This window comes from Heteronotia binoei, chromosome 5 (genome assembly GCF_032191835.1).
Source record: "Heteronotia binoei isolate CCM8104 ecotype False Entrance Well chromosome 5, APGP_CSIRO_Hbin_v1, whole genome shotgun sequence".
Taxonomy (NCBI): Eukaryota; Metazoa; Chordata; class Lepidosauria; order Squamata; family Gekkonidae; genus Heteronotia; species Heteronotia binoei.
The window spans coordinates 91187760-91214987 of NC_083227.1; the positions used below are offsets into that span (position 1 = coordinate 91187760).

Below are 27228 nucleotides of genomic sequence, written 5' to 3' on the forward strand. Positions count from 1 at the left end.
ATTGGGGGGCCTCATAACTCCTGGGTTTCCAATCGGGATTGAAAGGGAAGATCTCCTGGGCGTCCTGGGGGATCACATCTTCTGACATTAGTTCCATTATACCCTTAGATGACATATGTTTAGGTTTGATAACTGAAATGAAAGCCATTTGCCTTTTAAGCTTTCCCTCCAATTCCTCCTTCTCGGCTTTGCACTTATCGTGATTGACCTCGTCGTAGACATTGATCTTTTTCTGAGCTATGTGCTTTGCCAGCCTCTCTGCATCCTCCAATTCCCTCTGCAACTCTTCTATGCGCTCCTTAGCCTTGCTATGCTGCATAAACAGCTCTTCATACTTCTGTTGGTGAGCCAGGAGGGTCGAGTTAAGGACTCTCCGCTCCATCTGGTTATTAATTTCAGCACCTCTGAGTTGCTCCAGCTCCTGTATTAGGGCTGCCCTTTAAGAACATAAGAGAAGCCATGTTAGATCAGGCCAACGGCCCATCCAGTCCAACACTCTGTGCCACACAGTGGCAAAATTTTTTATATATACATACACACTGTGGGTAATAGCCACTGATGGACCTGTGCTCCATATTTTTATCTAAACCCCTCTTGAAAGTGGCTATACTTGTGGCCGCCACCACCTCCTGTGGCAATGAATTCCACATGTTAATCACCCTCTGGATGAAGAAGTACTTCCTTTTATCCGTTTTAACCTGTCTGCTCAGCAATTTCATCGAATGCCCACGAGTTCTTGTATTGTGAGAAAGGGAGAAAAGTACTTCTTTCTCTACTTTCTCCATCCCATGCATTATCTTGTAAACCTCTATCATGTCACCCCACAGTCGACGTTTCTCCAAGCTAAAGAGTCCCAAGCGTTTCAACCTTTCTTCATAGGGAAAGTGCTCCAGCCCTTTAATCATTCTAGTTGCCCTTTTCTGGACTATCTTCAATGCTATAATATCCTTTTTGAGGTGCAACGACCAGAACTGCACACAGTACTCCAAATGAGACCGCACCATCGATTTATACAGGGGCATTATGATACTGGCTGATTTGTTTTCAATTCCCTTCCTAATAATTCCCAGCCTTTTTTATTGCAAATGCACACTGTCTTGACATTTTCAGTGAGTTATCTACCACGAGCCCAAGATCTCTCTCTTGGTCAATCTCTGCCAGTTCACACCCCATCAACTTGTATTTGTAGCTGGGATTCTTGGCCCCAATGTGCATTACTTTGCACTTGGCCACATTGAACCGCATCTGCCATGTTGACGCCCACTCACCCAGCCTCAACAGATCCCTTTGGAGTTCCTCACAATCCTCTCTGGCTCTCACCACCCTGAACAATTTAGTGTCATCCGCAAACTTGGCCACTTCACTGCTCACTCCCAACTCTAAATCATTTATGAACAAGTTAAAGAGCATGGGACCCAGTACCGAGCCCTGCGGCACCCCATTGCTTACCGTCCTCCACTGCGAAGACTGCCCATTTATACTCACTCTCTGCTTCCTATTATTCAGCCAGTTTTTGATCCACAAGAGGACCTGTCCTTTTACTCCATGACTCTCAAGCTTTCTAAGGAGCCTTTGATGAGGAACTTCATCATCTTTGATCATTAAAATCTGCTTCCATATCCCTCTAGGTAGCGTCTAGCTGTGCCCCTAGCTCCACATTCAGATCCTGTATCTGGCATTGCGCAGCCTCAAGTTGAGTGTTACAGCTGGACCTGAGCAACTCCATTTCTAAATTCCTTATAGTTAATTCCTTGTCTCTCCTTTCTATTTCGGCTGTGTGTTTCTCCTCCCTTTATGGTCATCTCTCTATCCTTTTCCTCCTTTATCATAGTCATCTCCTGCTCTATCTTGGTAAGCTTGGAACTTAATTCCTCATTTTGTGTAAGCATGTCTGCGATAAAGGAAGTGGTGTCCTGGAGTGCAATAAACATTCCCCAGGTGGCCAATTCCTGTCTCTTTGACTGTCCAATTTTTCTTTCCTCACAAGACTTCTGGAAAGCTTCCCTAAAAGTCTGGAGGGGGTCGGGACTCTCAAAGGACATGGCCTCTCAGGTGTTCTTTCCTTGCTTTGCCATCCACTTTCCAAACTTATCTAGCTCTGGTTTCTGACTCATCTCTCCACACTTCAATCACGATCACTATGTTCCAATCTACTCTACCCAATTTACTTCCAAAACCCACGGCCTTCAGTTCTATCCCTATAATTTAGTTCAAAAGTAATCCAGTAAACTACTCTACAAAGTCTCACTCTCTGCTCTTTTCTGGCCCCGTGCCAGCTCTAGTGCGAAGGAGACAGTTCAAACAGAACTTTCCACTGTTTTTCCACTTTACATGCTAACTTTCAGCAGGGGTTTCACAAAGCTTCCAATTTTGCTCTAAACAATACTCTCCTTCTTACTTCTAAGGGAGGGTCCACCTTTTTCCAACCTCATGTCAGCTCCAAGGGGGGGAGCGAGGGGGGGGGATCTGGAAACAACTCTCAATCTTAAAACTACACCTTTTCAACTTGTGCGTCAGCTTGGGCGCTGGGAAGGGAAGGGGAGGAAAAATCCCAGGGAGCAGTCTAGCAACAATTTATCTTTATCTTGAACTACCATCACACCTTTCCGACTTGCGCCAGCTCAGGTACGTGCTATGCAATTTCTAATCACTACTCAGAGAGCTTGGAAGGTTTTTCGGCTGGGAGGGGTACCAGTCTCCACAGTCCAGGAAAAAATGTCTAACCCTAACAACACCAAAAAGAGGGTGAGCCACTCACTCTGGCCTCTTGCCTCTGTGGGAGCAACCCTAGGAGGACTTAATGCTATACTTCTTGCAAGATTTTCCTCTTCTCTTGCCTTTTAAAACCGTGGGCAGGGGAAGGAGGCTACAGTGCTTCTTTTACAGTCTTTATATATGCCTACATGTGTTGGTGCAGGTTTTCCTAACTAGAGATCCTAGCCTGGGTTCCACCCCCAAAATAGCACCATTCAGAAGGCCTCAGGGCGGCCAGGGAATTTGGGGACCTTCAGCCACTTGCGTTCAAACTATACTCATGGATTGGGGCAAACTGCAATCCTTGTGGAATAGTCGGGGCATCTTGCTAAAGATCCTTGCAAGAAGTGAAAGGGGAAGCCAACCCACAAGACAGATTTGCTCAACTGGAGCCACTCACACACATTCACACTGTTTTAATATCAGTCTTAATGGCCAAATTCTGGAGCACTCGTGTAATCCAGATGTTCAGGAAATGCCCACGTTCTACACCAATTTGTTACAGGCAATGCTTTAAGTCTCTTAATTTTGATGGGGAAATTAGCTAAGACACTTGGTAGAGCAAATTTAGGAGCAAAGATCTTTTCTTTCAATGATACGGAGTTCGCGTTTCAGCCAAGAATAGTCCAAGCAATTGTACTTTTATAATGTTTACTTAGGATATGTAGCAAGAGGATTTACACATACACACACAGATCCATGTACAAGCAATCAAGAGACTAAGAAAATAGAGGTTATTGATATAGGAATTCAAGGGTTGTTGAAGCAGGTAATATTCACCTGATCCAGAAGAGGAGATGTCCGTTCAAAGGAAAGTACACGGAGAGGAACGCAAAAGACCAGCGTAATGCTCCCTATAGACTCAGTTACAGGAGTAACAGGTGGTACAGACTGCAAATGGCACCCTACAGAATGCACATCAAGGTGGGTTTTTGACCCACATTATATAGGGGTTCGACGGATGGGGGTCATTAGTTACCAAGGGCTTTGATGTTCCATGATGGCTATCTTGAATCGCTATGTTGGGAAACTTCGCACCTTTTGCTAGGATGATAAGCTTGGAGCGACTGAATAATTTGTTACCGGATTTTGGCTGACACTTGGAAAGGGATCAAAGACCTTCAAGGGTAGGATCAATCAAATTATGCATCTGATTGGAGTTAGCAAGGTAGAGGTGATAGGCTGGAGGAAGAGACAACTGGCAAGCAGCAGAAGATCAGAGTGAGAGTAGTACTTACCCGCAGTTCCCATGTCATTATGCATCCCGTTTGGGCAGAGGTGCTGGAGGGGGGCAATGGGTGAACCTACACTGAGACACAGACTTCAGGCATCAACCAAAGCAAGCTCTCTACTGGGTCCACTCCACCTGTTTAGATGGAGTGTTTTCTTGGCCTGTCTTTGGTCGGACTCCATTTTTTTTAACAGAAGTAGGAGATCCTCTCTCTTTATTTGCACTTGGGTGCTCCATTTTTATCAGGCAGCGCCTCTCCGTAACACACTGTTGTAAGTGTCTGGGCATGTTCCCCCAAGGTATAATCAGCCCATGGGTGGAGTTTTGTTCTCTTCCAGTCCTTAATTTTTAAGGTCTCCCAGGGCTGGGCTATATTATGTTATTTGTAGAATAACTTAGCTCAAACTTGATTTGAAATATATAATGTAAAGCTAATATAATGAACTAAGATTAACTAGTGAATTTTATAAATCTTATTATTTAACCTTTGAGAGAAGAATGAAGGAAGAAGATGGAGATGAAGATGAAGAAAACATGAAGATATAATGTTTATGTGATATTAAGTTTGTATAGTGTAAAAGATTTTGTTTGAGTTATTAATTTTTAAATTCTTCCTTTAATAAAGTAAGAAAATGCAAAAAAAAAGAAAAAAAGAAAAGGGAGTCAGAAAAAATAATTTACAGAGCATTTATTTTTAAATCATGGATATATGTAAATTCTTTATTGCCCAGGGCCAGGCCTCAGATTCAGCAGGAGCTCACAGGAGCACAGCTGAACCTTTCTGAGGGTTCCCCCTCTTCCTCCCCATCTACCTTGTCCATTGAATAGTAGGTGCAGCTGCATGACAATCCCTGGATTAGGAGAGCGGGCAGCCACCAGTTTTGCCACATCCCCAGCAGCCCTCATTAACCCCTGGAGATGCCCACACCACCCTTTCTCTCCTTCTTATAGATTATGGGCAGCGGGTGGCTTGCTGGCCTTTTGACGGTGGAGGGGGAGGCAGCCCAGGAGAGCAAGGCCTGCTTGGGCTGACTGGATCTCTAACTGGCCAAAAAGGCCTCACTCACCCAGGGCTCTCCTTTCTTGCTTTGGGTTGCTTTTGGCTGGTGAGGGGTGACATATGCTAATGAGTTATGCTAATTAGCTCCACCACCTATTTTTCTACAAAACAATCCCTGCCCAGGGCTATTTTTTCAAATACATCAAGCATGCAACATTACAGTCACAATCATAAATCTTATTTTGAGAAGTTATATGAAACTTTACTACAGAGATGTGGCTTGTATTAAATTCCACAAGCTTCTGGAATAACTTCCAGTGGTAAACCTCTGAAGAAAACTTCCATAATGTTACAAGAGCTGAGATTTCTGTGGTGCAAAACAATGTATAGCACAAAATTTGGATATTGGGTAGGAGCAAATTCATGTTGGGCTACAAGAACAAATCATATAATACAGATTCTATGCATTTAAAAAATCTTCCCCACAAAAGACTCTGATATGGAATATACTATGACCAGATAACATAGGCAAAAACCGCACTGCATTTTTCATTACATTTACGCATGTTAAGGGTTAAGTATATATCCAGCATATGCTTTTTAAGTATTATAATGTTACTACATTTCTCATGCTTGCCATATGGGAATCAATACAGCATTAATTATAGGGTGACTAGATGTTCCCTTTTATGTGTCTGTCATCTTTTGGGCTCTTTTTTTTAAAAAAAAATGATGAAAATGTTCTCTTTTGGGTTGGGAGGCTGAGCCTCTTTTGCCCTATAGTCCCCCAGTGGAGGCAAGCCTCAACTTAAATAGTAGCGGTATTTAAAATGAGATCTATCATAGTGATCAGTTGTTTGAAGTAGCCAGTTGGGAAATATGTCTTCCTTTTTTAAAATCTGGTAATCCTGTTAATTAAGAAAGTGCAGGAAAAGTAATTCAACTCACATGCTTTGTGAGCATTTTTTTTACATCAGAAATACTTTCTTTGGCTTACTAGGCTTCCCAACCCTCCCGTCCTGGCGGGGGACCCCAGGATTTACAGCCTCTTCCCCCGCTCTCCAAAAAAATGGAAGCGGGGGGAGGGGGGGAAATGGCGCCAAGGAGTGTGGCGAGCCGCCCCATTTTGGAGGAGTAGCTAAGGTGAACGGGAGAAGAGGTGGCAGCAGCGCAGCGGCATTGCCCGCTCCGCCTCTGAGGTAAAATCAGAGAAGGGGAGGGTGGAGGCAGGCCAGGAGCGTGGCGAGCCGCGAATCTGGGTCCTTCTAGGACCCGGACTCCTCAGCCTGAGCCCATCTCGGAGGAGCAGTTACGGTGAAGCGGAGAAGAGGTGGCAGCACAGCGGCGTCGCCCGCTCCACCTCTGAGGTGAAATCAGAGAAGGGAAGGGTGGAGGGAAGGAAGACATTTAAAAAGGTGTGCCGTCCCTTGAAATGCGATGGTCAAAACTTCCGTTGGGGTTCAGTAATGCTTGTCACACCCTTGCTCCTAGCTCCACCCCAGTGTCTCCCAAAGCCAACCCCCAAAGTCTCCTGGCTCCACCCCCAAAGTCCCCAGAGATTTCTTGCATTGGACTTGGCAACCCTATGGCTTACTGTATCATTGTGAAAAAAGTATGCCCATCTCTTAAAGAGTTTCTTTTTGTCTACAAGCAGAACACACTCTCTAATAATACTCTGCAATGGCATGGATCAAAACAGCCTGATTTCACATATTTGCTGCTAACCACTAGACAGCTCATGTCTATGGAGTTTCTTTTAAACCCAATTTCAGCCTAGTAAATGGCTTCTGCTATGATAAATAACTTCCCAGGATAGCAAGTTTACAAAACCTGACCTAATTTCCTCTAGAATCTTTTCAACTCAAACCATATTTCAAATATTTTAGAGGGGGAAAAATATCATGAGGCAGCAGCAGATTTTTTCTGGACTGAAAATCAAACCATCTGGTTCCAACCTTATGTAGGAGGGCTTGTTTAAACTTTATCCCTGATGGAAAAGAACTTGATTTGAAAGAGTAACATAGTTAGGGTTTGAATGTCTAGTTCCAGGGCCAAAAATATCCCTCCAATTTGGCTTCAGTTCATTCCCACTAAATTATTAGTGAAAATACTGCCTGATAAAGTCAGGAAAGCTACCACCCTCCTGGCTTTCCGCAAACTATGCAAAATTGAGTTATTCAGGGGGACTTCTTTACACAGGTATTGACTTTACTGTCATGAGATATTTTCCAGAAAAATGAACTGGTAAATGGATAGGGACACTGGCCTGTACTGCAGTGTCCAGTATGTACTGTCTGTCGCTATAATTCCACTATGCAATTCCTGCACTGTTTAATGTGTCATGTTACTAGTTATGAATTTGTTCAACTTGCTTTCAGCTCTGTTATCAGATTTCTATTAGTTTGTGGATTGCTGCAAACCAAATCTCTACAGTATTGTTTACTGGATCCTATTGACTTATCTGTCTCATGCTGTGTAATCCACCTTGAGTTTCAGTGAGAAAGGTGAACCATAAATAATGCAAATACATAAACAAATCTGCTAAGGATCTGTATTTGGGGACCACTGGGACCCCTCCCACAAAATAATCAGTTTGCCCATTAAGCCAGGAAGGTCCAACTAAAGGACATTTTGTCTGAGAAAAGTAGAAAGCAAGGTATAGAATGTTTATCCTGCTTTTCCAGACCTTTTAAGTAGGTCACCTGCACCCATCTTGCTTTCTTCTGGAGTTTGCCATCTTAGCTGCCCTTCCAAGCTTGTCTTTGTTGGGATTTCCAAGGTATGATTTTGATTAACATGGTAGATGTATTCATAAAACAAGAAAGATTTAAAAAAAGGTTAAATGAAACAAAGCTTCCTTCAAAATAATCAGTGCCAAATGAAAAAGGTGGACCAGATGCTTCTTTTCAAAAGTCATTAATATTTCCCATTAAGTTTCATATAGAACAGCTGTGACTAGCTTATTTATTTATTTTATGATTTATATCCCGCCCTTCCCAACAAGTGGCTCAGGGCGGCTCACAACACAAAGTTTCACATAAATAGAATTTAAGCATAAAAACAGTTAAAATAATTAATACATTTAAAATTTTAAGACATTTAAACCATTTAAAACATTAGGGACAGCAGACATCTAGTATAACTACACTTGGTTTCTTGTACCAGCTAGCCATAAGCCAGCCGGAAGAGGGTTGTCTTACAGGCCCTGCGGTACTGGGCAAGGTCCCGCAGGGCCCTCACCTCTTCCGGCAGCTGGTTCCACCAGGAGAGAGCCGTAACAGAAAAGGCCCGGTCCCTGGTAGATTTTAAGCAGGCTTCTTTTGGCCCGGGGATAACTAGGAGATTTCGAGTTCCCGATATCAGTACTCTCTGGGGAACATGTGGGGAGAGACGGTCCTTCAGGTAGGCAGGTCCTAGGCCATATAGGGCTTTAAAGGTAATAACCAGCACCTTGTACCAGACTCGGTAAGCTATTGGCAGCCAGTGTAGATCCCGGAGCCCTGGCCGGATGTGCTCCCTTCTTGGGAGTCCTAACAGCAGCCGGGCCGCGGCATTCTGCACTAGCTGCAGCTTTCGGGTTCGGCACAAAGGCAGCCCCATGTAGAGAGCATTGCAATAGTCCAACCTCGAGGTGACCGTGGCATGGATCACTGTTGCTAGATCGTCGCGCTCCAGGAAGGGGGCCAACTGCCTTGCCCGCTTAAGATGAAAAAATGCGGACTTGGCAGTGGCTGCTATCTGAGCCTCCATCATCAAGGAGGACTCCAATAGTACCCCCAGGCTTTTGACCCTGTCCGCTGCTATCTGCGGCGCACCTTCAAAAGCTGGTAGGGGGATTTCCCTCCCCGGACCCCAACGACCCAAGCAAAGGACCTCTGTCTTCGCCAGATTTAGCTTCAGCCCGCTCAGTCTGAGCCACCCAGCCACTTCCTGTAGTGCCCGGTCTAGATTTTCTTGGGTGGAGACCGGTCGGCCGTCCATAAGTAGATAGAGCTGGGTGTCATCAGCATACTGGTAACAGCCCAGCCCATACCTTCGGGCAATCTGGGCAAGAGGACGCATATAGATGTTAAATAACATTGGGGAGAGAACCGCCCCCTGAGGCACTCCGCAATCAAGCGTGCGCCTTCGGGATAGCTCACCCCCAATCGCGACCCTTTGTCCCTGACCTTCGAGGAAAGAGGAAAGCCACTGTAAAGCTAACCCCTGAATCCCCACGTCAGCGAGGCGGCAGGTCAGTAACCGATGGTCGACCATGTCGAACGCAGCCGACAGGTCCAACAACATCAGCACCACCGAGCCGCCCCGATCCAGATGCTGTTGAAGGTCATCCACCAGGGCGACCAACACCGTCTCCGTCCCATGACCCGGGCGAAAGCCGGACTGGAGTGGGTTGAGGACGGAAGCGTCCTCCAGGAAAGTCTGTAACTGCATCGCCACTGCCCTCTCGATAAGCTTGCCCAAAAAGGGCAAGTTTGAGACCGGCCGGTAATGCGCCAATTGGGCCGGGTATGGGTTGTTTTTTTCAAGAGGGGGCGGACCACTGCCTCTTTGAGCGGCGTTGGGAAATGCCCTTCCATCAGGGATCTATTTATGATATCCCGTACAGGATATCTAAGCTCCCTCTGGCAAGATTTAATAAGACAGGAGGGGCAAGGGTCCAAATTACAGGTTGTTGGGCGTGCAGATAAGAGAATCCTGTCAACTTCCTCCAGGCTGAGAGGACCGAAGCCATCCAGAACATGATCCGAAGACAGGCCCGGAGCCTCGGTTTCACTAACTGCCTCAAATATGGCCAGGGGGTCGGGGCGAAGTGACGCGATCTTGTCCGCAAAAAATTTCGCAAAAGCCTCACAGCCAATCTCCAATTCAATAGAATTTGGTCTGCCTTGTGGCAGTGTCGTAAGATTCCGAATTATATCAAACAATTGTGCTGGGCGTGAAGTTGCGGACGCAATCTTAGTCGCAAAGTATGTTTTCTTTCCGGCTTTGATTGCCACCTCATAGGATTTCAAACTCTCTCTATAGGATGTTCGAATCGCTTTGTCTCGAGTACGCCGCCATTGTCTCTCTAGTCGTCTGAGTCCACGTTTTTGTTGCCGCAACCCCTGGTTAAACCAAGGTGACGGCTTCAAACGAGGACGCAGAGGGCGCCTAGGTGCGACCTCCTCAATCGCCCTAGAGAGTCCATCATTCCAGGAATCTACCAGGTCATCCAGGGAGTCGCCAGTGGGCCAGGAATCCCGTAGAGCTGTTAGGAACCATTCCAGGTCCATCAGGCTCCGCGGGCAAGCTAAAATACGCTCTCCGCCTAAACAGGCTTGGGGTGACACATCCACACGAGCCTTGAGGGCATAGTGATCCGACCATGGCACTGCTATAGTAGCAATATCGTCCACTAAAACTCCCGCCACGAAGACCAGGTCTAACGTGTCCCGCCTGATGAGTGGGCATTGTAACAACCTGGGAGAGTCCCAGTGTCGCCATGGAGGACACTAGGTCCAACGCCTGACTGGAAGCCGTGTCGTCAGCATGGACGTTGAAGTCTCCCAAGACCAATAGCCTAGGATACTCCAACGCCCAGCCCGCCGCAGCCTCCATCAGGGATGGTAAGGCGCTAGCCGGTGCGTTAGGCGGTCGGTACACCAGCCAACCCCTCCCCAACATCCCACATCAGGCCGGCACATTCCACGCCCGGAATCTCTGGGGCCGGGAGAGCCCTGAAGGAGTAAGCCTCTCGTATGAGCAATGCCACTCCTCCCCCCCGCCCGCTAGTCCGGGACTGGTGAAAGACCGAGTATCCTGGGGGGGTCATCTGGGAGAGAGCCACAGTCTCCCCATCCCGCACCCAGGTCTCGGTCACGCAAGCCAGGTCCGCATCCTGCTCCAGCAGGAAATCCCGAAGGATCATGGTCTTGTTATTAATGGACCTGGCATTACATAACACCAGTGACGGAGGCGAGTATATTTGTCTGGCCACACTACCTGTCACCATCGGGATGGGACACAGGCTGGAAGGTGGCTGAGCACCACTACGTCTCGGCCCCCTTCGCCTATAAATCTGCCTGTTCCCACCGTCATACCTTCCCCTTCCCAGGAGTACCGGAATCCCCAGGCCAGTCATCAATTCCTGGTGGGCACCAGCTCAGCAGCTGGTAGTAAAAATACCTCTGACCTCTTTTAGTTCTTATGTTCTGATCAATCAATAATGCCAACTACCAATCCATTAATTCTCAAATTTAAGTCCTTCAATCAACCCCCACTAACTCCTTAGCTAAGATTAATAAACCAATAAATCCCTTGGCTCCTTAATTAAAACCTCTACCCCTAATCCTCATCTCTTATTAATTTGCCAGCAATATAACAACGTAGCTAATCAAAAAACTAGTTAAAAGACCAATAAATAATTAATTATCTAGTTTTACAAAATTGGTAGTTAAGAACAATAGAATTAAAGGGCAAAAGTGCAGTTATTTACAAAGTGACGGTGCAATGAAATACAGAGTTCTTCTCTTATGTTGTTAAAGTGCGGTCATGTCCAGAAGGTGCAAGGCAAGCAAAAAGCAGAGAGTTCAGTTCTTATTCTTAAGCAGTGTGAAAGCATAGCTCTTATTGTTGGAGGGTGGTGGTGGGGTAGCAAGGGAAGGGGATCATGCAGTCTGAGAACCCGAGACAGCTTCCGCTCAGCACCAGGGGCCCAGGGAGGTACTAGCCCCCCCCACCGTGTCTCTGCCGCCTCGCAGCCACCGCCCCAGGGACCCAGAACTGCAAGTTGGATTTGTAATCAGTCTCACCCTCTCCACCAAACAACCTCCACTCACACCTCGCCTCGGCGGCGGTCTCAGCCTGCTCCCAGCTCTTGTTCTCCTGCCTCTGGTCTCCAGTCGTCAGGGGAGGGGGGGGGGCGTCATCCCACTGGTAGCCCAGCTACCCTGGTACTTCGCCCCACCCTTCCCACAGTTACACTGGAGGCCCGCCGTGGAGCTCTTCAGGCCTATACACCTTCGGCCTCGCTCACCAGAGGGCCACCACTCGTCCCGTCACTTCCTCGCTTCCAGTACTCCCCCAATTTAGGCACTACATTGTTCTCCACTGTAGGCATCATGTTGTTTTAGAGCTTGGGATCCGTTTTTAAAGCTTCTTTAATTAATTGGAGGGAGGAGGAAAACTTAATTTATCTATGTTTCTTAGAGAAAGTACTGGTACATGACAACTTCTTTGAAAGGGATTTTGGGTCTCATGAGCACCAGATGCTATTGCATTAGACCACCCAGCTGGAGGTAATCAGATGCTCATGGGGAACGGGTCATGTGACTGACTTGTCTTAAAGGGTCACAAGTTACAAATACCATGTTACACAGAATTCACATCAAGCCTGGGTCTACCATAGGGTTGCCAATCCCCAGGAGGGTCAGGGAATCCCCCGGTTTGGAGGCCCTTTCCCCACTTCAGGATAATCAGAAAGCAGGGGGTGAAAAATCTGCTGGGTACTCCAGTATTCCCTGTGGAGACCAATTCCCCATAGGGTATAATGGAGAATTGATCTGTGGGTTTCTGGGGCTCTGAGGGGACTGTTTTTTGAGGTAGAGGCACCAGACTTTCAGCATTGCATCTGGTGCCTCTCCTCAAAAACCCTCCAAGTTTCAAAAAGATTGGACCGGGGTCCAATTCTGTCAGCCCCCAAAGGTGATCATTCTTTCATTATTTTCAATGGAGGGAAAGCATTTAAAAGGTGCATGCTCCCTTTGGAGTTCAATCATGCTTGTCACAACCTTGCTCCTGGCTCCACCTCCAAAGTCCCCAGATATTTCTTGAATTTGGCAACCCTAGTCTACCATAAGGACTTTCTATCAGATTTGTGCTGCAAGTTTCCATCAAGAAAGTCAGTTCCCAGATGAGGCACAATTTGCATACGGGAAAGAGTGCTTAGGTCTTCTGCCATTTCCCCATCTGAAATGGCCCCAAGGATGCCATATGTCCCATTGGGAACAACTATGTGTAGCCCACTGCTACAAATGGAGTCTGGAAGAGGGCTAATTAACCCCATTTGAATTGTTTTGGATAGAGAAATGGTGCAAGGAGGCTTAATCAGTTTCTCCTTGTGAATCATGTTCTTAATCCAAATTTGGTCCCCCAAGTGTCTGGGTGGACACTGTAGCCACTACATGGAGGGGCAGAACTAATGGTGCTTTTTGAATATTGACCATGAACCATTCATCTCCCTTTTAACATTTTAAAAGGAATTTACTTTTTTTTTTGCTTTGCTGTTCTGTACTACCACAACACAGCTATGTGGGGGTTAGTGAGGGAAATGAGGGGTTGGGCCATGGGAGGGCCTGTGGCTTAGTGATAGAGCATCACAAGGAGACAGTCACTGATTTCGCACTAGGGCTTGTTCCCGGTGGAGAGCCCTTTTGCTCCCGGAGCTTCTCTCGGTTTTCACACAAGCTGCCTCGGAGCTGCGAGTTGGTGTGCCGCTTTTCCGTAGCAAGTACAAACCGCTTGTAAGAGGATCTCGCTTGCTGCGGAAAAGCGGCATGCCAACTCGCAGCTCCAGGGCAGCTTGTGTGAAAACTAAGAGAAGCACCAGGAGCAAAAGGGCTCTCTGCCCAGAACAAGCCTAGTGTGAAATTGGTCAGTATGTATGGACACTGCCTCTGTGGGGTCCTCATGCCCACTTTACCTCTCCATGAGTTAGTTAATGAATGGAGAGGTTGTACTTACAGGGGCAGTTGGCAGCCTCATGTATTGATGTGAGTGGGGTGAGAGGTGGCAGCAGCAGTAAATGGCTTAAGAATGGATGTCTTTGTTATGGACACTATTCCAATGCATCCTCTGCTGCTTGCTACTGCTGCCACAGTGAGACATGTTTTTGCACCATTTAGAAGCATCCTCTCTCATTTCTTTATGTCACTGTCTCCCCAAAAATTCTAAAAGGGGTCTCCTATGTGGTTGTACTTAACCCTTTGTATATCAGTTCTTTCCTAACCCACAAACTCCTGTATAACCATTTAACAGAACTTAAATATTCATTTGAAATATACATACCAAAAAAGAAAAACTCTGAAACCTACACCGAGTTTCCAAAACAGTGCCATGAAATCATTTTGTTATACATGGATGCATTTATCTGGATGACTGTTGATTGGAATAATCATGGTAAGTAAAAAACTTTTACCAAATTTTAGGGATTAATTTTGCTGGACTCATTTTCTTTCATCTCCACAAGCTCACTCAGTTAATATGTTCTCCTTCTTTCTTTTCACACTTATTTGCAACTCTGAACCAATGAAAGCATGAAAAACATGCAATTTTAGTAGTGTGACAGTACTCTGGTAGCAGGTAAGGAGTTACTGAGTTGATACACCATGACACACACTGTTCAGTTCACAGAAACTTCCCTTTTCACAGAAAGATGTTGTTCAATCTGTTACAAAACAGTCAGTCTGTGTCTCATGCATTAATGATGCAAAAGGAGAAATGCCATTAATTTTGGAACATGTGTATAAAACCTGAAAATAAGTCTTGCAACATAATTATAAAAAGGCTCAAAAGTTTCTGAGGGGAAGCACTATTACTTTTGTTGAATTCTGAATAAATACAAGAGCTCACATAGTAGAAAATACTTTTATTTGCAATCAGAGACCAAAGACTTCTTATGTAGGAGGGAGATGCCCATCACATAGTATGAAGGCTAAGTTCTGAGAACTCAGAAGTAACAGAAATGTTGCCTACGTTCATATTCCAATTTTACAAGATGGCAGTTGCCACACCCTACAGACTGAACCACATTATTCTGTTCTGAATACTGAGAAGTTGAAAGGTTTCAGTTCTCAGGGATGTATTTCTATCATGTCTTCCTTTTAATATTTCTTCTTGAGGTTCTTTCTGGAAATACTGTACAGTATTATAGGATGGAGGAGTATCACCTTGCTGGACTTGATTTATGAACCCAAGTAGCCTGTCCCCTTAGCATACTAGCAACTGGCTTGCCTGCAGCCAAGAGGAGATATTGAGCCAGACATAAAGGCTCCTCCACACCACCTCAAAGAATGGGAACTTAGATGTAAACTAACAGTTTTAGAGTTCTGTGCAATAGCTTTTAACTGCTATTTGCTTGTTTGCTTTCTTTTGTTGCTTCATGCTGTCTACAGTTTTGAAGTAACTGTTACTTTAAGAAAAGTCTATTTTATATAAATATCTACAACTCACTTTTCTACCCAATGAGAACTTAAGCAGTTTACCATATTTTTTTAAAAAAATTTTTTTTAACAAAAACAAGAGAAGGAAGTAAGACTCCTGAGTGATCTCTTCCAGAGTTCTTACCCAGCTCTAGGTGGAGAGTGGAAGGACAAGAGCCCTATATTGGATGTTGCTCTTTGGCTACACATAGGCCTTGACAACCTGTGATCAGAGTAGAACAAACTCAGCTGGTCTTATGCAGCCAGCTAGCAGCATGTTCCCATTTCTTCCCCTACCAGATGATGATAATTTGAGAACCAAGAGATACCGAAATGTTGCAAATTATCTCTTACCCCATATAGACCATCTCTAGTCAATTTTGCATGCTTCCACTATTATAAAAAAGGTGTAAAACCAGAGAAAAAAAGAAGATTTTGAAGTGAATGTGCAGACTGCATACAACAGTGCCTTTTCTGTACCTCTCTCAAATATCTGGAGAAAAAAATAATCTGTCTCCAGCATTTAACATTCTTTTATGTTTGTTTGCTTGCACAAAGTCAGTACCTCATGTTAAGATGAGCCTTCTCTTCCCTACTCTGCCATCCAACTCTGCCACCCGTAGCCAGGTGCTGCCTGGCAGCCCTGCCCTCTGAGCATATCTCCCCACAAGAGCAGCTCTACTCGTGAAAAGAAATGGCTATGGGATTATGTTAATACACTGCCTTTCAATTTTGTCACATTTCAAGAGGGTATTGCTTTCATGTTCTCTTCTCATCAGATATGTTTTCTATAAGAACAGAATTAAAATAATCTAAAGTAGTGTCCTAATGGATTTATTGGCATTACTAACAGGAATTAGTGCAAATCTGAACAAGGATTGTTGATATTCTCGATAACTTTTTTTGCTGAGTTACTTTCCTGCTTTTAATAATCATTTAAAAATAAACATCTAAACAACTGGCTCTGGACTGGAGGATGTGTATAGGATTTTGTGTGGGGGAATTTCTTCTTACTCTTCTCCCAAATTCCACTACTTCCTGGAGTTTCCAAAATTCCATCCATCTTTTTTCTCAATATTTATGCCAGGAAAATTCTTGAAATATAGATAATGCAAGTGGTTAGGAACTTGTTATATTTTATGTTCCTCATAAGGTGGAACCCATACAGCTCCACCACACTTGTTCATTTAGCAAGTCACGAGTACATCTTTTATTACTGTCACTAACGAGCATCATGAGCTTTTCCCTAGACTTTGGTTACTCAAAGGCAGGTCTATGCTGTTTGGATATGAATTAATGACATCACTCCTTAAAATGAAGAGGCTTGCGTGTTACTAAATAAACACTGTGGAACACTGGCTATCTATCAAAGAAGCTTAGGCTGAAACTGAAGCAAATGCACACACAAGATCTTTGTATAACACCCTACTAAATATTAGCAGCAGTGTCTTTTTGCCTGTTCAGAGGTTTATATGCCAAAGTGTCCTTTTGCTGAAGTGAACAAGGCCAAGAAGGCAATTAGACAATGATATGAGTCCTTCATTTCAAACCCCCAAAGCAAATATAATGCAAACCAATAATCTAAATATAAGGACTAAATATAAGTCAATTACTCCAACAAACTGCTTCCTAGAGTAGAAATCTTTTAATGTCCTTGTGACATTTAGATATTTTACATACTTCTGCGATAATCCTTTTAGAAGGGGTGGCCAAAGGTAGCTCTCCAGATGTTTTTTTGCCTACAACTCCCATCAGCCCCAGCCATTGGCCATGCTTGCTGGGGCTGATGGGAGTTGTAGGCAAAAACCATCTGGAGAGCTACCGTTGGCCACCCCGGCTTTTAGGAATTAGCATCAGAGAGGCATTACTTCATGATATGGTGTTCTAAGTTCATAAGTTTCCCATAAAAGGATATCAGCAGAACCTTTGGAATTACATGTGTGACAGAACTAGCAGCTTTGAAATCATACCAACCCTAGCTTGAAGGTCTATAGATGTTACCTTCATTACAAAGCAGAAACTAGCAATGATAGCATGCAGTGAACTGTTCACACCAATGCGAATATATACTGCTATCTGATTATTCTTCCACCTGCTTCCATGCCATCAGCAGTAGAGGTGTCACATTTCTGGAAATACTGAAGCCATGATGGGGGAAGGGGTTCCCCCCTTTAAACTTCAGTGAAAACTTAAATGTATGTATGAATTAGTTTCTTGTCAACCCTAAACCTGTATGAATTAGTTTCTTGTCAACCCTAAACCTGTTTCAGTATTTAAAAGCATAACATTCATTCATTCAATGGTTTGCCATTGCCTTCCCCGGTCATTGCACTCCCCCCGCCCCCCCCCCCCCCAGCAAGCTGGGTACATATTTTACCAACCTTGGAAGGTTGTAAGGCTGAGTCAACAATTGCTGGTGCAATGATATCATTTGGAGTGGGCTCTCGCAGGGAAGCGAGTAGGCTACAATGGAGCGTTCAAACATAGAAAGTACGTGCAGTCATCTTTGGAAGCATTTTTATTCCGGATTTAATGTACTATCAAAAAAGTCTGCGTCTCAGTCGTGGCAGTTCGGGACACGAATGAGCCAATGACCATTGCCAGATGCTGATGTTTGGACAATCACATAAAATCCGGCATGCATCTGGCTTTCATCCATGCCCATCTCGTCAGTTTATGTACGTCTGACCTCGACCCAAGACTGCTTTATCTGTTATTTACAAGTAAATGCTATTGTACTTTGTTAGTGCTTTGTGATCAGTTTATTTTCATTGATTTTGACTTGTTTCACTGTGATCTTCTGCTTTGTATTTCATTGTAAAGATTTCAACAATTTATTAAATTGTAAACATATTCCTGGCTATACGTTAAACTATATCTGAACACATGAAGCTTAGATTGAGTTAAACCCTTGGTTTAATAACAACGATCTTGTCTGACTGGCAGCAGCTCTCCAGGACCTCAGATGGAAGTCTTTCACATTTTCTGTTACCTGATCCTTCCAATGCTAGGAGCAGATGCATGCAAAGCAGATGGTCTAGCACTGAGCCAGGACTACTGTCCTTATTTGTTGGACAAACAAGAATTTGAGTCATACAATCAATACTATGACTCCTGATTTTTAAAAATATTTTAGCCTTGCAAAGTGTTTGAAAGGCTAATTAGCAGACCTTCACATTTCTCCACTCTCTGCAAACTTTGCAGGACTACATAATATGCAGTATCTTCCTTAAGCACAGAAATTTGCACAAATGCAAAGAGCAAAAGTGAAATGTTTTCCCTTTACCTCTGAAGCACTAGGAGAAAACAGAAAACCGTTTATCAGTTTCACCTCTGCAGTGAAGGTGTTTCTCCACCCTTCCTTGGGTCTGTGGAAAGTATGTTTCATCATAGCTCTTTGCAGGTATGTTTATGCAAGACTTTCTGGATCAAGCTGCATCTAATTTTCTTTTCACATTAACACTGCAAGTATCCAGATGCCTAACAATATTCCAGTGGCTCTCCATGAGCAGAATTTCAAGTGGAAGGGTTCAGTGGGCTTCAGCAAGAGGCAGAGATGCCTCCTCAGTAAGCCTGGTTTCACTGATGCTGATTTGGATCCACAACCTTTGTCTTTTGAACTATGGGGGACGTTTGCAGAAAATTAATTATAAATGCAATAATAATAATACTGGTTTACTCGTTTTGCATAAACCTTTATTTTTACTTGGATATAAATTGGTAGTAAAATCTATTTTTGATTTAAGCATCAATATGAAATCTATTAGTTCAATTTTGTTTGTTAGACATGTAATATGTACATTGGCTCAATTACTGTTGAGCCCTAAGAGTGAAAGAAAACATCATATCCAACCACAAAATTAAGCCTAATCTCAATTTATCCCAATTGAGCTTCTTCAGCTAGGAAGGACATATAAGTGTGATGATTATGTGATGTTGGCTCCCAGTCTAGCAACATGTCAGCATCAGGAATGGATATCAGCTAACAGGAAATATGGCCAAAGGTTGATAGTGGGTATGTGGAGTCCTGATTTGGGCAAGTGATCTCTACTTGGTGATCCTTTTCTGAATCATCTCCTGTTCATCCTGCATTCAGTGTGTCACTTGGTCAATGGCTTACAAGGCTAATAGTGACTCCTGCCCTCCCAGTTCATATTTTAACAATATTCATTGCATTGGTGTTAATCCAAACTAGTTCAGCACCAGAGGAAAATACCGCCACTCCCACATATCATGAGAAAAAGGCTTCTCATTAAGGTTGTACAATAGGGGCAAAGGGATGCCAAGTATGAGTCTTTGGCCCTCAGGGTCAAACTTGATAAGATGTTGAAAGATCCATTAATAGAGATTTCACCAGGCAATTTCAGCTATTGACTTACAGCCCTACAGCAGACACTTTAAAGTCTGAGACAAACTAGACAGAACTCTGGAAAATCTGTAAACACATCACTGAACAGCAGCCTGGGAGAGGCAATTTAGATTGAGGCATGACATGAAGGGACACCTTCCCCTTGCAACCTTTCCAGACCTCAGATGTCCCCCTCCTTAGAGTTGCTATTTGAAGAAGAATTGCAGATTTATACCCCGCCCTTCTCTCTGAATCAGAGACTCAGAGCGGCTTACAATCTCCCATATCTTCTCCCCCCACAACAGACACTCTGTGAGGTGGGTGGGGCTGAGAGGGCTCTCACAGAAGCTGCCGTTTCAAGGACAACCTCTGCCAGAACTATGGCTGACCCAAGGCCCTGTTGGGACAAATAAAGAATAAGGTTTCCTGTGTGCTGTCTTATGTTTTTCTGAACAAAACACAAAGCAGCTTTTCAGACCGTAAGGGAGCAGCACCTCTCCACACTCCACAACTCCCCCAATCCAAATGGAGCCCTTCTCTATGGCTCCTTTGCAATCAAAATGCCATGATTTTAAACTTGTCAGAATTTTGAATGCTGGATATAACTTTGTTTTTATATAATGCTGTTAGCCGCCCTGAGCCTGTTCCGGCGGGGAGGGCGGGATACAAATAAAATTATCTAATCTAATCTAATCCATAGATCTTCCAGCATTTTATCATACTTCAATTTGTAACTCATATGCAGATGCTTTCGACTAAAAGAGAAACGCTGAGAGATCCATAATTAGATCCCCTACAATCTCTTCTGTTCTAATCCTGAATATACATGGGATAGGACACCTGTGGTATCCATGACAGTAGGATGTCTGTGTCAGTAAAGGCATGTATGAGTGACAGAATGGGGTGCTGCCAGCATCTCTGCAGAAGATGGAACGTTTTTTATTATAAAGTTTGAGTCCAGTGGCACCTTTAAAACAAAAAAAAAAGTGCGCACATGAAAGCTTATACCAAGAATAAAACTTTGTTGGTCTTAAAGATGCCACTGGACTCAACCTTTGTGCTGCTGCTTCAGACCAACATGGCTATTCCACCTGGTTCTTTATTATGTAGGGGCTTTGATTCCTCTGCCATAGAGGCGCTGTTTGGCCTGCAGCCTGGCTCACCTGTTCTCAGTTATGCACTGCTACCTCTTACTCTATGCTTGTGACACAGTTGGCAAATCAAGGCAAAAAATTCTAATTTCACATATATGCTGATAGAGTTGAAGCTGGCAATGACTAACCAAAAGAAAATAAAAACAAGAATTTGAGGTGGGTAGTTTACTGAAAATGTCAGGTCAGTGCATAGCACTGATTTTAAAAAAAATTCCATCCTAGGGAATCATTAGGAAAGGAACTAGAAATAAAATTGTCAGCATAGTAATGTCATTATTTGTATTTTTATGAACTATAAAACACAGTAGCCAGAAATTATAGCAATTGCTTGGTTATTAAGTTTTACACTATGATCCTCGTTTGTTTTTCGAATGACAATAAGGCATTTGTAAGCCAACTGCATTGCTGTATATAGAGCACTTTTTTTGCTGGGTTCCCACCCAAGGTACCGCACTGTTGTCAAATCTCGTTACCAAGTTCCATCGTTTGGTAACTCCATCCCAACCTGGCGCGGCGTTAGAGGAGCCCTTTTCCACTGAGATAATCGCCTTTACTGTTTACCGTCCGGCCAGCACTGGAGGGACGCGAAAGAGAAGCCGAGATTTTCTGGAAATCCCCTCCCCGGCTGCCAGGAAGCTGCGCCGCCTTTCTAGGCACTTCAGAAGGCAAAAAGGAATGGTCCCGTCCGCCACCGGGAGCCCCTCTGGCCTGCCCCATGCAGCAGTGAAAGCGACCTCCGCCCGTGCCCGGCTGCGCTGCTGCCGGAGAGACTAGGCCCTGGGCGCGCGGAGGCTCCTCCTCCTACCCGCCCCGCGGCAAGCGCGCTGAATCCCTACTAGCCCCGGACTTCTTGGGCAGCAAACGACACGGCTTCTCACGGAATGGCCAGAAGAGATGAGGCTGCCGGGCAGCAAATACCCACCTTTCCTTCCTCCGCGGGAGGCGTGTTGTCGCTGCCGCCGTTCCCTCTCGCCAGTCCGTTCATCTCGTGGGTTTCTTCGCCGGAATCCATGGCGCTGCAGCAGGGGTCCACTCTTGGCTGCCCGGCGAGAGAGCGGCGGCGACGACACACAGACTACACCAGATCCGCTATGACTTTGGCGGGGGCTGTCCGGGAGGCCGCCTCTCCCTGGCGCTGGCGGCTGTTTGGGAAGTGGGAGGGAGGGAGGGAGGGAAGGGCGAGAGAAATGCGCGTGAGTTTTCCCTCCCAGCCCCTCAGCAAAACACGCAAGGGCGGCGGCACCAAGCACACGCTTAGCTGGGGAAACTCCGACGCGCCTCGAAGTGAGCTGCTGCGGCGTTTTAGCTGACGGCGGACCTGTCTTGAGTTTGGGGATCCTGGGTCGTCCGGATCCCGCCACGCGGAAAGCATCGCCGCCGGTGACTCTAGGGGGCGGGACACCTTTTTCGGGAGGTGGCGATTATCCCACATCAAACGTCTGCGCCTTTCGTCTGCTAATGTTGGCGAAGCCTTGAAGCAGGCACTGCGAAGGAGGCTTGCTCCAGTAGGACCGGGGGCAGGGAGTGGAAAGCGACGGCTAGATCTGTATTTTCCCCAGTGCAAACCCTGTACACCCTTTTATGACCAAGCAGAGTGCACAACGCCCTGTGCAAATTTTGGGATTATACAGAACCCTTTTCATAATTATATTATGATTTTTTTTCCGTGATGAGGACTCAAAGCAGCCTACATCATTCTTCACTCATCCGTTTTATCCTCAAAACAACCACCATATTGGTAGTTTCAGGGGGTAGCCAGGTTGGTCTACAGTAGAACAGACAGACTGTAGTCCAGGAGCACCTTGGAGACCAACAGTATGTGTGGGCAGTTTTCCAGAGTCAAAGTTTATCTGACCAGGGGAACTTTGACTCTTGAAGGCTTATGCCTTGAAAGTCTTGTTAGTTTCTATGGGTGCTACTGGATCCAGCTGGCCATATTGATAGGTTAGGCTGACAAAGTGACTATCCAAAGGTCTCCCCAGAGAACTTCCATGCCAGAATGTGGATTTAAAGGTGATTTGCCCAGATTCCAGTCTGACACTAACTGCCACACCATGCCAGCTGTCCTCAGACTGTGTGTTCTTTAAATAGGAAGAGATTGATATTTCTTGACCAGAACATAGCGTTAAGCTCTGCTCATCCTTTTCTAAGAATTTCCATTTAGGACCAAACTGTACACCCAGCAGTGGTATAGTGGTTAAAGAGCCAGCTTTAGTGTAGTGGTTAAAAGTGGCAGACTCTAATCTGGAGAACTGGGTTTGATTATCTGCTCCTCTCCCCCATGCAGCCAGCTGGTGACCTTGGGCCAGTCACAGTTCTAAAAAGAGCTCTTTCAGGAAAGTTTCAGCCCTACCTTCCTAGCAGGGGAAGGGAAGGTGAAGCCACTCTGAGACTCCTTCAGGTAGTGAAGAGCAGGGTGTAAAACCAGCTCCTCATATACTTTCATGATCCCCCAACTTTTTATTTTAATTGAGAGATCAAATAATACTATGGAAGGCAATGACTGATTGATTTCACCCCACTTTTCTCACCAGTGCTGCTTTAGTTCACTTGAAGCTGCCCCAGTCTCCTTCAGCTGCTTTCTAACCCACAGCAGTTTGGAGTAATTTGGGGCATGCAGGCAGCAGGAAACAAAAGGGTTAAGCAGTCTGCTTAGATTGGGAGGCTTGCACCTATATATATATTTACTACCTGGTTTATTATAAGATTACTTGGGGAAAAATTGCAGTCTGATGCAATTATTTCAGTAAGCATGTTTAGGAAAGTTATTGTGAAGTAGGGCCAAGGCATGAACTCCTACTCAAGATGAAATTTGCTGTGTAAGTCACAATCTCTCAGCCTACCCAATCTTACAGGGTTGTTGTGAGAATAAAATGTAAAACCCTGCCATGAACTAATAATAATAAAATGCCTTATAATGTTAGGATCTTGACATACACTAAGTTCTCAGGTTACTCAGAGACATACATACTCGTAAATGTGGGCTAAATATATTCCCAACCTTCCTACTTTTGGAAGAACTATATTTTCCACTTCTTGATGCTTCATTACTTTGCTGATGTGTGTAGTAAAGCCTTCAAATGAAGATGAGGTGGACTATGCCCTGCCCTCATTTGGAAATTTCCAGTCTCCAGCAATCTAGTTACTTTATTAGTGGCCAGACAGAAATACAATATAACAAGGGAAGAAAACAAATGTCCAGTCTTTTCTATCATTTTCCTGGTTTTCTCCACTTCTTCTATTGCTACACTCACGTTGCAAGGTTCCTCTTCTTTCCTAGTAGCAAATAAAAGGTCATCTCTTATTCCCACTCAAATGTGAGACATGTATTCTGCAGATTTCTTTTTGCCTGGTGCCTCTTGAGCACTTTTGCTCCTAAGAATCTCTGGCTGTGCCAAAAGGAGGATGATAAAGTCTTTTCCCTGACTGGCAAGCACCTTTCCCATCCTGAAATGTTATGTGTGTGTGGCTAGAGGCCCATGCTGCAACAAAATAAGCTGTAATTTGTTACTGCTTGTTTTCCTATACATTAATTGTATTTAATTGTTTAGTTATTATCAGTGCAATTTTACTATGCAGGTCTACTCAGAATCCTGTTGATGTCTACTCAATGGGGTTTACTATCATAAAAGTGTATTTAGGAAGGCATGGCACTGTATATGGGTCAATGTCAAAGAGTTTTTATTTGAGTAAAACTGTGTGGATGGAATGACATTTGGGGGGAGGGAGGAGAAACACCTGAATATTCCTCTTGGCTGAGGTGGTTATGGAATTCCCTTAGGCTTGGTAATGGATTAATGGATTAGTTTATATGAAGGATATAACTGATATGGCGAGGGGACTAGTGGAGTTCATGAGGAGATAACAGGTTGGTTGATTGAGCACAGAAAGCAGACAGTGTTGCCTGAATAACAAAGTCTAGTATAAGCTGCTATATAAGGGGAGCTGTACACATTTTTTGTTTGTTTTTCTGTTCTGCACAATCAGCTTGTTTTTGTTATAACTAGTTACTGTTTCAAATAAAGTTAATCTGAGTACTGTATTACCAGGGTGCTTTGACAGAGAATAATTAAGCTCAGGTTAAATGGTAACAACCTTGAAATTTTTTAATTTTTTTTAAATTTTTAATTTTTTTTTTTTAAAATTAACTAATGTACCACTCCATTTATTTATTTATTTTAATATGAATGCTACACCTAACACCCAATCATAGCCAAGCTGTGGCGCTCTCTTCAAATTTTAAATGACCTCAAGGAGAGAACTATGTAGAGTGTGTTACAGTGGCCTAGTCTTGAAGTTACTTGAGGGTGCAAGGTAAATATAATTGAGTAAATGCCAAACATAAATATTCTCATGAGTGTATCATAATAATAATAATAATAATAATAAATTTATTCTTATATCTCGCCCTCCCCCGCCAAAGGCGGGCTCAGGGCGGCTCACAAGCATGGAAATCCATGGTTCAATAAAACAATACAATACAACAGCAATTTTAAATCAATAACATAATAAATAAGTTAGTTAAAATAGATAAAAGGTGCTACATTACTATGGGTCATAATATCCACAAGATGGCTGGATGGCTACACATCAATTTCATCAGTTTAGCCAGGTTCTGTTTCGAAAGCCAGCTGAAAAAGAAATGTTTTACAAGCCCTGCGGAATTGATTCAAGTCCCGCAGGGCTCGCACCATCTCTGGTAGATGATTCCACCATCGAGGGGCCATTGCGGAGAAGGCTTGCTCCCTGGTTGCCTTTAATCGAGCCTCTCTTGGCCCAGGGATTATTAGGAGATTTTGCGAGCTAGATCTCAGTGCTCTCCGGGGAACATATGGGGAGAGGCGGTCCCTTAGGTAGGCAGGTCCTCGGCCATATAGGGCTTTAAAGGTAATAATCATGTAGAATAGACCTCTCTGCAGGGTCATGCATGCAAAATTGCAGAGGTCACTGTAGCATGGTCCACTAAGATCCCCGAGATCCTTTTTGCACATACTGCTGCTAAGACAAGTCTCCCCTATCCTGTAAGCATGCATGGGATTTTTCTTACCTAAATTCAGAGCTTTACATTTATCACTGTTAACATTCATTTTATTGGTTTCAGCCCCGTTTTCCAGCCTGTCAAGATCATCTTGTATCCCAGGGGTGGCCAACGTAAGCTCTCCAGATGTTCTTTGCCTACAAGTCCCATCAGCCCCAGCCAGCATGGCCAATGGCTGGGGCTGATGGGAGTTGTAAGCAAAAAACATCTGGAGAGCTACCACTGGCCACCCCTACTGTATCCTGTTTCTGTCTTCTACTGTATTTGCAACCCCTCCCAATTTAGTATCATTTGCAAATTTAAAAGCATTCCCTCTATTCCTTCACACAAATCATTTATAAAGATGTTGAACAAAACAGGCCCCAGGACAGATCCTTAAGGCACTCCACTTGTCACTCCTTTCCTAGAAGGTGGGGAACCATTCACAAGTACTCTATGGGTGTGATCTGTCAACCAGTTACAGATCCACCTAATGGTAACAGGATCCAAACCACTTTTCACCAACTTGTTAACAAGGATAGTATATGAAACCTTATCAAAAGCCTTACTGAAATCAAGATATTATCTACAGCATTCCCCTGATCCAGCAAGGTAGTCGCTTTCTCAAAAAAAGAGATCAGGTTAGTCTGACATGACTTATTCTTGAGAAACCCATGTTGGCTCTTAGTAATCAAAGCCATCCTTTCTAAATGTTCCAGGACTGACTGTTTGATGATTTGTTCTAAAACTTGTCCAGGTATAGACGTCAAACTGACATGTCAGTAGTTACCCGGATCCTGCTTTTTCCCCTTCTTGAAGATGAGGACATTTGCCCACCCCCAATCTTCTGGCACCTCACCTGTTCTCCAAGAATTCTCAAAAATAATGGCCAGAGGCTCAGAAATAATGGCCAGAGGCTGCAAGCTCATTTAGTACTCTTGGGTGTAGTTCATCTGACCCTGAGGACTTAGTTTCATTTAAAGAAACTAGGTGTTTATGTACTACCCCTATGCTAATCCTAGGTTGGAACGCCGTACCCTCATTATATGTTCTGTTTTTGCCATGTTGAGCACTGTTTCCCTCAGAAGAGAAGACTGAGGAAAAGTAGGAATTGAACACTTCTGCCCTCTCTTCATTGCCTATTACAATTTCACTTTCCTGCCCTCGCAATGGACCTACCATGCCCTTGGTATTTTTTTTTTACTCTGAACATAAGGAAATAATCTTTTTTTGTTGTTTTTAACACCTTGCTAGCCTAAGCTCATACTGAGCATTAGCTTTCCTAACTCTTTCTCTACAAGAACTGGTGACTGGGTGGGAGTGCCGTGTGATTCTTTAGGCTACTCTAGGACAATGTTTCCCATGCTGTGGATTGGGATAGCTGGAGTTTCTAGATCAACTGCAAGGGCAAGCCCATGTAGAGTGAGTTACAGTAATCAAGCCTGGAAGCGACCACTGCATGGGTCACTGTAGCCAAGTCCTGGGGGAAGAGGTATGGGGCTAGTTGCCTGTCCTGCTGAAGATGATAAAAGGCAGACCTTTT

The 27228-nt window shown here is 44.3% G+C and overlaps 1 protein-coding gene across 1 annotated transcript in view; it reads right to left on the bottom strand.

Moving 5' to 3' along the window:
- The window catches only part of NINJ1 (ninjurin 1), a 54380-nt gene extending 32658 nt beyond the window's left edge, over window positions 1-21722 (bottom strand). Inside the window, exon 1 of the mRNA XM_060239812.1 lies at window positions 21591-21722. Coding sequence (XP_060095795.1) covers window positions 21591-21680 — 90 coding nt within the window. The 5' untranslated portion in view covers window positions 21681-21722. The remainder of the gene's footprint in view (window positions 1-21590) is intronic.
- Between the last annotated feature and the right edge of the window lie 5506 nt (window positions 21723-27228).